Here is a 14,027-nt window from a genome sequence, read left to right on the forward strand (position 1 = left end):
TTCGGAAGAACCGATTTGACTGGAGAAGATGAGCGCACCTTTATTTTGAATCTCTTATGACGTGCTCGTTCTCCCTCCCCTCGCCGCCCTTCAGTTGTTATGACGACGAGGTCGTAAATCCGCCATGTTTGAAGCGTTGCGACAGAAGACGGAGGTCTGGAGCGACATGACTGAAGAAAATAATAATACGGCAGCAACAGAGACCGACCAAACGGAGCATAGCAACATCATCACAATCCAAACCACACTCGGAGACGAAGGTAGAAACAGTGCGACGGGACACAGCCGCGAGAGCGAGATTAAATGTGTGGGCCTGACTTCGGCTCGTTCAGTCACTCTAGAAGAGTCTGCTTGAGCCGCGATGTTAGTTTTGACAAGCATGTTTGTGCTGCTGCTAATGCTGATCAGCGTCGATCTGTAACTTACCTGATGGAGAGTTCACAACACCAACACTGTCGGATGTTACCGTTTTAAACAGAATTCTGGCGTTTATTTACGTATGGACACTGTGGCCCTGTGAATTTCACTTTTACATTTACATTTAGTCATTTAGCAAAAAAAAAAAAAAAGTTGGGTAAAAAATGTTAGCCTGAATACATTTTTATTTTATTTGGATAAAAGCGTCTGCTAAATGCATAGATTCAATTTTTAATTTTAATTTAATTTAGCAGACGCTACTTTTATGTATATTTAAAATAAAATCTTTGAAAACAATGTCCACATCAAAGTCGTTTGCACCTCAAATGAAATACATATATTAATAATAGCATACTCTGTGATCGAAATGACATTTTAAATATTTATTGATAACTGCTTTCTCTTTGTAAAAGGCATTTTAAACAAGTAATATTTAGTAATAAATGAAATAAATAATAATTATTAATAAATAGAATTTATAGTAATACAAAAAGTCATGATGGAAAATATAAAACTAAAAACGAATCCGAAATATTAATAAAAACATAATAGTTTATTTATGTTTCATTAATAAATCTATAATAGTATTTGTATTATAACATTAATTTATACTATTATTATTATTATTAATAATAAATAATAATATTTAACATTTAAAATGTTAACATTTATTTTTTGTACATTTATTTTTATTTTAAAATATTGGATGCAAAAAAAATTATAATAGAAAACAGTTATTTTAAACTGTTATGAAATCTTGCAATATATATATATATATAATAAATTAAAAAATATTTGATGCAAAATTGATGCCACGATTGTGGGAAAATTTTAGATTGATAAATATTTGTTCATTTCATGCAGATACTTTTGCAATATGCATGATCTGTCAAGCTGAAGTGAGATAAATTTTTTGCGTTCCCTCTCAGATGAGGATATTCATAAATGTGGGAGATGTCTGGAGGAGTTCTCCGCTCTGGATGCTTTCATCCAACATAAACTCAGCAGGAGCTGCAAGCATCCTCAGCAGGACCATCAGGTTTGTGTCTTATTACATCATTCCTCTTTTTATGTGAGACTAAAGACTGGAGTAATGATGCTGAAAATGCAGCTTTGCATCACAAAAATGTATTATATTTTAAAATGTATTATGATAGAAGATAGCTATTTCAGATAGTAAGAATATTTCAAACTTTTAAACAGTCGTGTATCTGCATCATAGCCTCAAGAAGCTATGCAAAATGTAATCTAAAGATACATCAGTGCTCCTCTGTCTGCCTCCTCCCTCAGGCAAATGTTGTCCCAAATGAAGGTGCTTCCACTGATGTCAAACTGAGTGAAAATGATAGTTCATCTGATGAAGGGGGCACATCGAATGCAGGTACCGCACTTTTTATTTAGTAAAGTCATTATAAAATCAATTTCATTGTATTGAGGGACTAGATGTCCCCATTTTAACTGAACAGGACCAGGGCCAAACAAGACATCTATATACAAACTGTACAATGGGAAGATTTGGGTCTGAAAAGAACATAATTTAACAATCCATCTGTCTTTGTTTGGGTACTAAATGAAGTCGCTTTGTTCTTTAGACAAGAGAGAAAAAGCAGCAGCTGGAGGAAAAAAGAGAAGCCCCTCTGCAAGCGAGGATGACAGAACCAGTTCTGCAAAAGTCGTTTGGAAGTTAAACGCAGAGGGACGATACATCTGCGACATATGTGAGAAGACCTTTAAAACGGTACAACATTAGATCATTTTTATGCATTTGAATACTTACCCAGTCTGCGAATATGCAAGGAAAACTCACTCCAGTTATAAATTCGATCCTTTTATAGACAAATATTCTGAGAACCCACATGTTCACGCACACTGACCAGAAGGACTTTAAGTGTGAAATATGCCAGACTGCTTTTAGGACCAAGGGTTCGTTGATCCGACACAAACGTCGGCACACAGGTATAACTTAGTGTCCTTGTATTGGACTCTGCTGAGTTGTGAAAGTTATTTATGCAAGTCTTTCACAGTATTTTGACATCATTTCCTCTGGCAGATGAGCGTCCGTACCGCTGCAGTCAGTGTGGCCTGGCGTTCAGAGAGTCCGGAGCTCTAACCAGACATCTGAAGTCTCTTACACCCTGCACTGAGAAGAATCGTTACAGTCAGTGTAAAGAGATACTTGTCAGCAAGGATGGCGTTCGGAAAGGTATTTTCATAATGACCTTTTCAGTGATAGGTGGGTGTCATTTAACAGTTGCTACAAGCTTAAAGTCTCAAAAAAGGAAAGTTGCAATGGATCTTTTCTTTTAAGGGGCCGTTTACATGACAATGACGTTTTGGGGACTGAAAATACATAGTTTTGAAAACAGGTTTCAAAGAGCAAGTTTTTGAAAACGCCACCCTTATCATTTCCGTATAAACATGAAAAGACGTCATGAAAACGACGAAAAGACGTCATGTGCGTGTGTAGTAGGTGTTAGGTATGTAGACATGCACAGTTGGTGTCGATTTTAAAGGCAAGCGCGAACAAACATACACAGCATTGACGGAGTACATAGTACTGTTGTTGTTGTTTAAGAGTTTGCTAATACTTCTTTAGCAAAGTGTGGATTTACTTCAACAACATTACAACCAATAGCGGCCACAAGCCACACAGCGCCAACTACTGGCCTGGCACACATAATACAGCGTTTTTGGCCATTTTTGAAAATATGTTGAAACATGAACCGTTTTGAACACATTACTGTGTATATGTGAAACTTTTTTTAAATGCAAGGGGAAAACTTTTCAGTTTTTGACTACATAGTTGTTGTGTAAACGTAGCCTAAAAGTGTAATGGATGATTAAAAAGAAAATGGGGGGGTTGAGATGTGGCGGATGAACGGGACTTCGCAGGGTTCAAGTGGATTAAATGATTGGTTAAGTGTTGCTTGTGTCACCAGACAGAAGTCTGTTTTTTTCATGGGAGGATCAGTTATGACCACCTTTTATTTAGTATTGCAAGGTCAAAAAATGCATGAATAGATCGAATCTATAACGTGCATCCAGAAATTGATGGTGAATGTTCATTTCATGCTGACATTTTTTAGCTGGTTTGTTCAAGCTATGATAGAGATTTATTTTTCGCAAGAGGTTTTCTGATTGATTTGCTTTTATCATTCTAGAAGTTCTGCCGTCGCCTCCTGAACCTGAGAAGGAGCAAATTCCTGTCGTGAGGGTTGTGGAAGCTGGTCAGGAAATCATCCAGATCCAGGTGGTAGGACAAGTGCAACATGTAAGAGACTAACAAAACTAGCATGCTGATTACAAATATTCATGGTGCAGAAAAGCATGTTAGTGTCACTAATAAATAAAAAAACATAACAGTTCAATTGTATTTTAGGGAGCTGGAATTTAATGAAAAATGTTGTATGCATTTAAGCAAGTCTAAACAGTAGGACCAAAAGTTGATATTTCTTTTTGCCTTCCCAACATTGATAAGACAAAGCTATAGTGAGCATGTAATAAAAACAGTTACTCACACTTCTGTGGTGTGACATAAGATCCAATATAGTCGCCACAGCATTATCACAGCTTTCTGAAAACTCCGTGTCGAATTGTGCCATGGTTGTAAACAAATCTATAAGATTTCCATGAACTAACAATAAGCAATACATTTCCATCATTTATTTATCTAGGCTTACACATATGCTGTATATTTTTTTTGTATTTCAGGTTGAATAAATTATGAGAAAATATAATTCAACAAATAACAAAAGTATATTTCTAAACAGTGTTGGGGAGTAACTGTAAACAGAGGTATGTAAGTTAATTACAAAATTAATTGAACTGTTATTTGTTACAGTTACTTATGAAAATGTTAACCATTACAAAGATGGTTAGATCTGAATAATTTCACATACAGATTTGATTGATTTCTTTCCCAAATTGCATTGACTGCTCTAAAGTAGGGCTGCCCTCAGCTAAGGATTTTTCTGGTCGACTAGTAGTTGTTCATTTTGACCATTAGTCGACTAATCGCATGTTTATTAATAAAACATTACAATCATTATAATGAGCCTTTAATTGCCTACATAGCCTAATAAGGGCTCAAGCGCACGCATAAAGCTTGTCACAGCACTCCGGCAGAAGTAATGATTATGAATGTGTCAGGGAAAAACAGTAAGGACCCTGCATTAACATTTTTAATAATTTGATAAACTAGTGCTTTCTTTGTTTTAGGTTTAAGAGATGAATTAGGCGACACTGACTCGTTTCCACAGTAGTGATGCGCCTGTATGCATGTTTCATTCAGATTACATAATTGGAGTATATTTGTTTTCCATTTTAACTGGTTCATTTTAAAGTAAACATTTCACTTAATATAGATATATTTTTTCAATTTCTGTAAGGCAAAGATATACACAGTTTCGCGCTCAAGTTCACAGAGACCGAGATGGCAGAAAGCACATCCTGTTTGCTTTATTTTACAAAAGCACGTTTTGATGCTATTGTGATTGCACACAAATAAACATAGAGGCTTAGCTGCGAATTACTGTACAGCTCCACACTCCACACAGACACTTGAACAGCGCACATTTTTCTAGATTAACATTGGATTGAACGGCCATGTAAAGTTGCTAATAAATATTTCAGACGATAAGCCATATTTGAGGTCAAAGAATGATAGGCGAGAGTTGGATGTCCTGCCCAATGCACTGTATTACCACAAAGACCAGCCGTTAACGATCCGTCCGTCACTTCTCTAATGTGAATCTTAAGAAAAAAAAATTCTGTGACTAATACAGTTTTGGTTGACTAATGAATAGTCGACTATTAGGGGGCAGCCCTACTCTAAAATATGAGCAACCATTGTTTTAGGAGTTTAGTATAAATAATTGGACTATTTGTCAACTGTTTTAATTTCTATTTGGGTTTATGTATATGCTTTATTTTTAAAATAATGTTTAAGACTTTTTTTCAAGACATTGTTAGATGCCAGTATTTCCTGTCTGATTTGATTTCAAAATCAGTATCATAGCTATTAAACTATATCTTATGCTTTTAAATCTGTATTTAACCTCAGAATGATCTCAAAGTAAAAAAGAGGTGCTAAAGTCTAATTTTGTGGTGGCTCTGCTTCAAAATTGATGAAGTGATGAAAAGTAATCAAATGTAATCAGTTACATTAATAAAGAAATTGAAATAGTTACACTACCCGTTTCATCTTGAACAGGGTAACATGTAATCTGTAACCTAATACATTCCCAAAGTAACCTTCCCAGCACTGATAAATCTAGATAAATGCTGTAAAAACGGTTGTTCATTTTTAGTTAAGACTGCCCAAATCATTTCTAATGTTATTACTGACAACATCTAAAACAATAACAAATGTTTATTAAAATGGCTAAAATGCTAAACTAAAAGCCCCCCCAAAAAAGAATCTTTGTAAGAAGTAACTTGTAAAAATGTAGATTTTCGGACAAGTACAAGGACATTTGTTTATAAATTCAGAAGTTGTGGCTCGTTTCACACTAGCGTTATTGAAGCTCCTCTGTCTGTAACAGGTCGTGTCTCAGCCTCAAACTGCGACACTGGTGGAAGCCGACAATCTCATCTGCCAGGCCATCATAAACTCTGGCATCGCGCTGGAAACCGAAGCCACCGAGGCGGCCGAGCAGGCAGAGGCCCGGTCACCTAAAGCAGTCCTGGAGACTCCTGAGACTGACGCCAGACTCACTGAAATCCAGGTGACGGAGGAATGTGTGGAGACAGTGGCTGAGGAAACACAAGTGAGTTTCTTAGATTGCAACGGCATGTTTTATTTCAATAAAACAGCACAAATGAGACTTCCAACTTTTTTTTTTATCCATTGTAGGATTCGTCTGTGAAGGAAGACGAACCTGTCGAGTCAAAATTATACAAATGTCCTCACTGCGAGCGTATGTTCAAGACACTGACCTACCTGAGGCTCCATGTCAAAGGGCATGTCGGTGCGCCCCATTCAAAGCAGTTTATTCATTAACAATCTCTAATATTTGTGGAATAGCTGAGTCTCTGAATGTTCGTTTCCTTCCTCAGGTTACAAGCCGTTTAAGTGCCTAACATGTCAGAAGGAGTTCCTGATGGGCCACGTGCTGAAGAAACACATGGAGACGCACATCAGCGAGCGGCGCTACAAATGCGGAGAGTGCGGCAAGCAGTTTAAAGCCATCGGACACGTGCGGGAACACATGAAAGCACATTCAGACGAGAGGCCGTACCAATGCAGCTTCTGTGACAAGAGCTACAAGACCAAGGTGAGGTCAAAATGCAAAAGCAATATGCAAACACAGTCTTTAGGTTTTTAAACCATCGCATGTCTGTTGTGTTCCAGAATGCTCTGCAGGTCCACCACCGCACTCATGGCGAGGAAAAGCCATACGTGTGTCCGCACTGCTCCCGTGGCTTTCGGGAAAAGAGCGCTTTAGTGCGGCACATACGACATCACACGGGAGAAAAGCCCTTTAAGTGCTCCAAATGCGGCCGGGGCTTTGCAGAGCATGGCACGCTCAACCGTCACATGCGAGCTAAAGGTTCATTAACATGATTCACTAAAATAATGCATGAATTAATCATTTTAAAACATGTCTAAACTGAAGTGAATGTTAGAAAACAACTAGTAAACATAAGTAGGACTTATAATGTGTTTTCTGGCATATTAAAAAGTCCTACATACAAGGTGATAAAGGACAGATTAGCTATATGGATATCCTATTTTTTTTTTTTTTTTTTTTATGATATCCATAAACAGAACGTGGCTATTTGGAATGATTAAATGATTATTAATTTGATTATTAATAAAATGATTAAAATTGATAGTAATTAATAAAAATGAAAATCTAAGCTCACCAAAAAAAACTGTAATGTTGTGAAATATTATTACAATTTAAAATACCAGTTTTGTATTTCAGTATGTTTTGAAATAACATTTATTTCTGTGATGCAAAGCTGAATTTTCAGCATCATTACTCCAGTCTTCAGAGTCACATGATCCTTCAGAAATCATTATATTATGCTGATTTGCTGCTCAATTAACATTTAGTATTATTAATTAAAATATTAACGTTTTGTATGTTAAAAATCAGTTTTGTTTATAATGGAGAATATTAATATCAGAAAGTATTTTGTATTGAATTGAACTAATTTTTTATCCTCTCTTGAAATGTGAAATGACAAAATGGACTGTGAACCAGTGTATGGTTCATATAGTTTTGTTGTTTTTGTTAATATTTTGAATTAGATTTCATTTGTACATTTTAAATTTTTTCTTTTTAATTGTCTACAGTATATAGTATTTATTATTATTTAGTTGTAGTTATTACTATATAACTTTAAATTCTTACTATATAATTTTAACTAGCGTTTTTTAAATATTTTCTTTCAATTAATGGAAATTTACATTCATGCATTTTTTTTGCATTTATTTAGAAGACGCTTTTATCAAAAGCACCTTATAGTCTGAAGGATCATGTGACACTGAAGACTGCAGTAATGATGCTGAAAATAATTAAAATTAAAATAATAAAATTGACACTTTAAATTATATTCAAATAGAAAACTTATTTTAAATTAAAGTAATAGTTTACAATTTTACTGTTTTTACTGTGTTTTTGATCCTATAAATACAGCCTTGGTGAGCATAATAAAAATAATGAAAAAGTCTTGCAAAACTTTTATATAATTCTGGAATTCCTCTTTGAAATACTCGAGAGACTCATTTAAGCTATTTTCAGACATGATGAAGTCTTACTGTGCGTGTGTGCGTGTGTGCATGTGTGTGTGTGTGTGTGTGTGTGTGTGTGTGTGTGTCAGGAGGCTGTTTTGCTGTGCAGCAGAAGGACTCTGAGGCGGCGGGGAGCTCTGAGGAGGTCGTATCAGACGACCCTCATGCAGTGCTGGTGGAGTTCTCCTCAGTGGTGGCCGACACTCAGGAATACATCATAGGGGTAAACCGATGCACGCTGGGCTATGTATGCTTGTCATGTGACTTGATGTGCTGAGGGGACTAATATGTTGTCGATCGTGTGTGTGTAGATATAATGATATGAAAATGATTATATGAACAACATATACATTAAACAGAAAAGATCAATACAATTATTAAAATTGGTGTAATTGATAATGAAGGAAAATCTAACCAGTTTAATGTCTTTTTTATTTTAATAAAAAAAAAAACTGCATCTGCAGTATCTTTTGATTTTCACTATCTCTCAACACTTGTTACATTATCATTTAAAAGCTGGAGTCATTTTTTTTTTTAAATAAGTCTCTTAAACTCACCAAAGCTGCATTTCTTTGCCCAGAAATACAGTGGAATATTATTGCATTTTTGTTTTAATGTAATAGATTTCTTTAATGCAAAGCTGAATTTTCAGCATAATTTCTCCAGTCTTCAGTGTCACATGATCCTTCAGAAATCACTCTAATATAGTAATTTGATGCTCAGAAAACATTTTTATTATTATCAGTGTTGAAAACAATTGTGCTGCTTCATATTTTTGACATTCTGACCCCAGATTTTCAAACACTAGTGTACATTTAATTATATTTTATACTAAATAATATGGATGGCCAAAACTAAAGATTAAAAAATATATACCATGAAGATAGTTGTTGCAACATAGTGACTATAATTTAGTTTAAAATACAGATTTAATAATTATTTTCTTTCAGGCACCAGCTGAGGAAGCAGCTCAAGCGGAGGAGGTGGCTATAATTCAAGACAATCAGCAGCAGGTCATTTTTACAATCTCCCTTGCATCAATGTCAACTTCTAGCAAATATTAGCAAGATCTAAATGGAGTAACCGATGTGCTCGATGTGTCTGACCTCAGATGGACAGTCACATCATGAAGGTGGTGCAGCAGATCGTCAGCCAATCACACGGAGGCCACCAGATCATCGTGCGCAACGTGGCCGCAGACGAGACCCCGGGCATCTCGGACTGTGGAGACACCATCACCATCGCCACGCCTGAGAGCCTGACCGAGCAGGTGGCCATGACACTCGCAAACGCCTTGAGCGATGGCACCATCCTCACCACGACATCAGAGGGTGCCGTGGAGACAGTTACCATGGTAACAGCTGAGAACATTGAGACAATGGAGCAAGAGGAGCAGTATGTCATCACTTCCCCCGACGAAGTGGAAATCCAGACCATGGTAGTGGTTTAAGATGCAGGATCTGTTCATTTAATATGTTTCTTTTATTACATGAACAGCCGTGGCATAGCATTTCATTTCATGTTTTGCACTGCAAGGTGGATTCATAACTTTTGCTTATGGAAACTTTCAAAAGTTTGTGTTTTGGGATTTAAACCGATTGTTTTCAAGCTGCACGTTATACTAAAGAACTGATGCCATTTTTAGTTTTATTTTCTATATCAGATTTTCTCTGTTGCATGGCATAAAATCATAAACGACTTTCATCTACTCATCATGAATATGTAACATGACTTGTTGCCACCAATAATAGAGCCCATAAAACAACTGGCAGGAAATGAAAGTATGAAACATTAAATATATATTTTTTGTACCTCTGTTTTTCTTCATTCATTGATCAGTTCTCATTTTAGCATTCTTAGTAATCCATAACTTATACAGTCATCTAAGGAATAGCTTTCTGCCCTCAAAAAGCACAGTAAGAGTTGTTGACTGAATCTGTAACGTAATATTTCATCCCTCAGTTTGTAAAAACAAACCAAAATCAAATGGGAGTCTGTGGAGCAAGACTTTCTGGAGGGTATAAAAACAGATTAATATACAGGTGCTGGTCATATAATTAGAATATCATCAAAAAGTTGATTTATTTCACTAATTCCATTCAAAAAGTGAAACTTGTATATTATATTCATTCATTACACATATACTGATATATTTCAAATGTTTATTTCTTTTAATTTTGATGATTATAACTGACAACTAAGGAAAATCCCAAATTCAGTATCTCAGAAAATTTGAATATTAATACAAAGAAAGGATTTTTAGAAATCTTGGCCAACTGAAAAGTATGACCATGAAAAGTATGAGCATGTACAGCACTCAATTCTTAGTTGGGGCTCCTTTTGCCTGAAATACTTGTTGGGTTAGGCATATCGCATCTTCCTCTTCACAATACCCAATAGATTTTCTATATGGTTAAGGTCAGGTGAGTTTGCTGGCCAATTAAGAACAGGGATACCATGGTCCTTAAACCAGGTGCTGGTAGCTTTGGCACTGTGTGCAGGTGCCTGTTGGAAAATGAAATCTGCATCTCCATAAAGTTGGTCAGCAGCAGGAAGCATGAAGTGCTCTAAAACTTCCTGGTATACGGCTGCGTTGACCTTGGACCTCAGAAAACACAGTGGACCAACACCAGCAGATGACAGAGACTCTGTTCTGACGCTGTCTGTTGTTCAGGAGTGGCTTGACACAAGGAATGTGACATGGGCTGAAACCCATGTATTGCATACGTCTGTTTGTAGTGTTTCTTGAAGCACTGACTCCAGCTGCAGTCCACTCTTTGTGAATCTCCCCCACATTTTTGAATGGGTTTTGTTTCACAATCTTCTCCAGGGTGCGGTTATCCCTATTGCTTGTACACTTTTTTTTCTACCACATCTTTTCCTTCCCTTCTCCTCTCTATTAACGTGCTTGGACACAGAGCTCTGTGAACAGCCAGCCTCTTTTGCCATGACCTTTTGTGTCTTGCCCTCCTTGTGCAAGGTGTCAATGGTTGTCTTTTGGACAACTGTCAAGTCAGCAGTCTTCCCCATGATTGTGTAACCTACAGAACTACAACCCGAATTCCGGAAAAGTTGGGACGTTTTTTAAATTTTAATAAAATGAAAACTAAAGGAATTTCAAATCACATGAGCCAATATTTTATTCACAATAGAACATAGATAACGTAGCAAATGTTTAAACTGAGAAACTTTACACTTTTATCCACTTAATTAGCTCATTTAAAATTTAATGCCTGCTACAGGTCTCAAAAAAGTTGGCACGGGGGCAACAAATGGCTAAAAAAGCAAGCAGTTTTGAAAAGATTCAGCTGGGAGAACATCTAGTGATTAATTAAGTTAATTGATATCAGGTCTGTAACATGATTAGCTATAAAAGCTTTGTCTTAGAGAAGCAGAGTCTCTCAGAAGTAAAGATGGGCAGAGGCTCTCCAATCTGTGAAAGACTGCGTAAAAAAATTGTGGAAAACTTTAAAAACAATGTTCCTCAACGTCAAATTGCAAAGGCTTTGCAAATCTCATCATCTACAGTGCATAACATCATCAAAAGATTCAGAGAAACTGGAGAAATCTCTGTGCGTAAGGGACAAGGCCGGAGACCTTTATTGGATGCCCGTGGTCTTCGGGTTCTCAGACGACACTGCATCACTCATCGGCATGATTGTGTCAATGACATTACTAAATGGGCCCAGGAATACTTTCAGAAACCACTGTCGGTAAACACAATCCACCATGCCATCAGCAGATGCCAACTAAAGCTCTATCATGCAAAAAGGAAGCCATATGTGAACATGGTCCAGAAGCGCCGTCGTGTCCTGTGGGCCAAGGCTCATTTAAAATGGACTATTTCAAAGTGGAATAGTGTTTTATGGTCAGACGAGTCCAATTTGACATTCTTGTTGGAAATCACGGACGCCGTGTCCTCCGGGCTAAAGAGGAGGGAGACCTTCCAGCATGTTATCAGCGTTCAGTTCAAAAGCCAGCATCTCTGATGGTATGGGGGTGCATAAGTGCATACGGTATGGGCAGCTTGCATGTTTTGGAAGGCTCTGTGAATGCTGAAAGGTATATAAAGGTTTTAGAGCAACATATGCTTCCCTCCAAACAACGTCTATTTCAGGGAAGGCCTTGTTTATTTCAGCAGGACAATGCAAAACCACATACTGCAGCTATAACAACAGCATGGCTTTGTCGTAGAAGAGTCCGGGTGCTAACCTGGCCTGCCTGCAGTCCAGATCTTTCACCTATAGAGAACATTCGGCGCATCATTAAACGAAAAATACGTCAAAGATGACCACGAACTCTTCAGCAGCTGGAAATCTATATAAGGCAAGAATGGGACCAAATTCCAACAGCAAAACTCCAGCAACTCATAGCCTCAATGCCCAGACGTCTTCAAACTGTTTTGAAAAGAAAAGGAGATGCTACACCATGGTAAACATGCCCCGTCCCAACTATTTTGAGACCTGTAGCAGAAATCAAAATAGAAATGAGCTCATTTTGTGCATAAAATTGTAAACTTTCTCAGTTTAAACATTTGCTATGTTATCTATGTTCTATTGTGAATAAAATATTGTCTCATGTGATTTGAAAGTCTTTTAGTTTTCATTTTATTAAAATTTAAAAAACGTCCCAACTTTTCCGGAATTCGGGTTGTAGACTGAGAGACCATTTAAAGGCTTTGCAGGTGTTTTGAGTTAATTAGCTGATTAGAGTGATTATACGTCCAGCACCTGTATGCTGAATATAAAAGTATAGATGTGCTTTTTCAGTAGAACTTGCAATGAACTTTCATTTATAACTTACTGACATATTTCCTGCGCGTTTTTTGATGTTTCGTTGTTTATGTTCCCAACAGGAGTTTGAAAATATTTTTGCCCATTGAGGTTAATAAGCGTTTTTGATCACTGTGGTGACCATATTAATGTGTGTAATTCACTATATAATAAGTGGCAGACACATTTCAAAGTGTATTTTAATGTTTATGGCCATTGTAAGTGTGTAACAGGAAATTTTTGCTTATTTAAAGGAGTCATGAACTGCCTCTGTTTTTTGTTTTGTTCTGTTCTCTAAGGTCTACTTATAATGTTATCAATATTTTTACATCAAAAACATCATGCTTTAGAAGTAATAGGCTGTTTTCTGTCCTGTTTTTAACCCCCTTCATCAGAAAGCTCTGTTTGAATAGACGTGACGTAGAAGCAGGAGTTGATCTTTTGCGGAGGCGGTGCTTTTTTTCCAGGATTTTTTGAAAGAAATCAAGAGTTCAAAAGATTGAGCTTGTGATTTATGCAGTGTGTGTTTCAGTCTATAAGGCCACATGAGTTATATTTTCTTGAGAGTTTGCAAGCTTGAGGTTGATGTATTTTTCTTATATCAAGTGTATTTTTTCAGTCAGCGGTTGATCGAGGTGGGAGACACATTATTTTGGCAGATCGGGGGCATCATGAAACTCTGGTCACCTTCACTTTCCCATCAGCTCATCAGCGCACATGCTGGAGTGCTTTGCCCCTTCAGGCCGTCACATATGCCCATATATAATGCCATGTTTCTGTTATTTTCTGCTATAGTTCAATCCCTGACCTGGCTTGCAAATGATCCATAAAGAAAACGTGTACCCTCTGGTTTGACAAGTTTCAGAATGATATTAAATAGGATTATTAAGGGTCTTCTTGTAGTATCCAATGTCTTTTTTAAGATACTGGTTTTGTTTTTGAATTGTTACCTCTTTATTATAGCCAGCAAAAGGATAACCCCATTATATCCCCAAAATCAAATAAAATTGTTTGTATTAACAATGAGCACCATTATTTGTTAATTTTGACAATTAAGCACAATTTTTATGTAAAAAAAAAAAATTCATTTTCATTAT

At 36.7% G+C, this 14,027-nt stretch overlaps 1 protein-coding gene across 2 annotated transcripts; it reads left to right on the plus strand.

Annotated features, from left to right (window-relative positions):
• Positions 1-109: 109 nt before the first annotated feature.
• e4f1 (E4F transcription factor 1) lies at positions 110-9,969 on the plus strand. 2 transcript variants are annotated; one of them, XM_059551308.1, is made up of 14 exons: positions 110-260; positions 1,347-1,456; positions 1,708-1,798; positions 2,010-2,155; positions 2,253-2,373; positions 2,468-2,620; positions 3,579-3,688; positions 5,961-6,185; positions 6,272-6,386; positions 6,475-6,692; positions 6,770-6,968; positions 8,248-8,381; positions 9,109-9,171; positions 9,270-9,969. In XM_059551308.1, the coding sequence occupies exons 1-14, from the start codon at positions 125-127 to the stop codon at positions 9,606-9,608; spliced, it is 2,160 nt and encodes a 719-aa protein (XP_059407291.1). In that variant the 5' UTR covers positions 110-124; the 3' UTR covers positions 9,609-9,969. The 2 variants fall into 2 exon arrangements, with proteins under 2 accessions (XP_059407291.1, XP_059407298.1); XM_059551315.1 differs by having other exon boundaries at positions 9,109-9,141.
• Positions 9,970-14,027: the final 4,058 nt, after the last annotated feature.

Source organism: Carassius carassius, chromosome 1, assembly GCF_963082965.1.
Source record: "Carassius carassius chromosome 1, fCarCar2.1, whole genome shotgun sequence".
Taxonomy (NCBI): Eukaryota; Metazoa; Chordata; class Actinopteri; order Cypriniformes; family Cyprinidae; genus Carassius; species Carassius carassius.

Bases quoted from the DNA above. Each gene is read 5' to 3' on its own strand.
- e4f1 (XM_059551308.1), top strand. From the start codon at position 125: ATGTTTGAAGCGTTGCGACAGAAGACGGAGGTCTGGAGCGACATGACT. The intron at 6,969-8,247 runs GTTCATTAACAT...TGTGTGTGTCAG, and splicing joins CCGTCACATGCGAGCTAAAG to GAGGCTGTTTTGCTGTGCAG. The intron at 8,382-9,108 runs GTAAACCGATGC...ATTTTCTTTCAG, and splicing joins CTCAGGAATACATCATAGGG to GCACCAGCTGAGGAAGCAGC.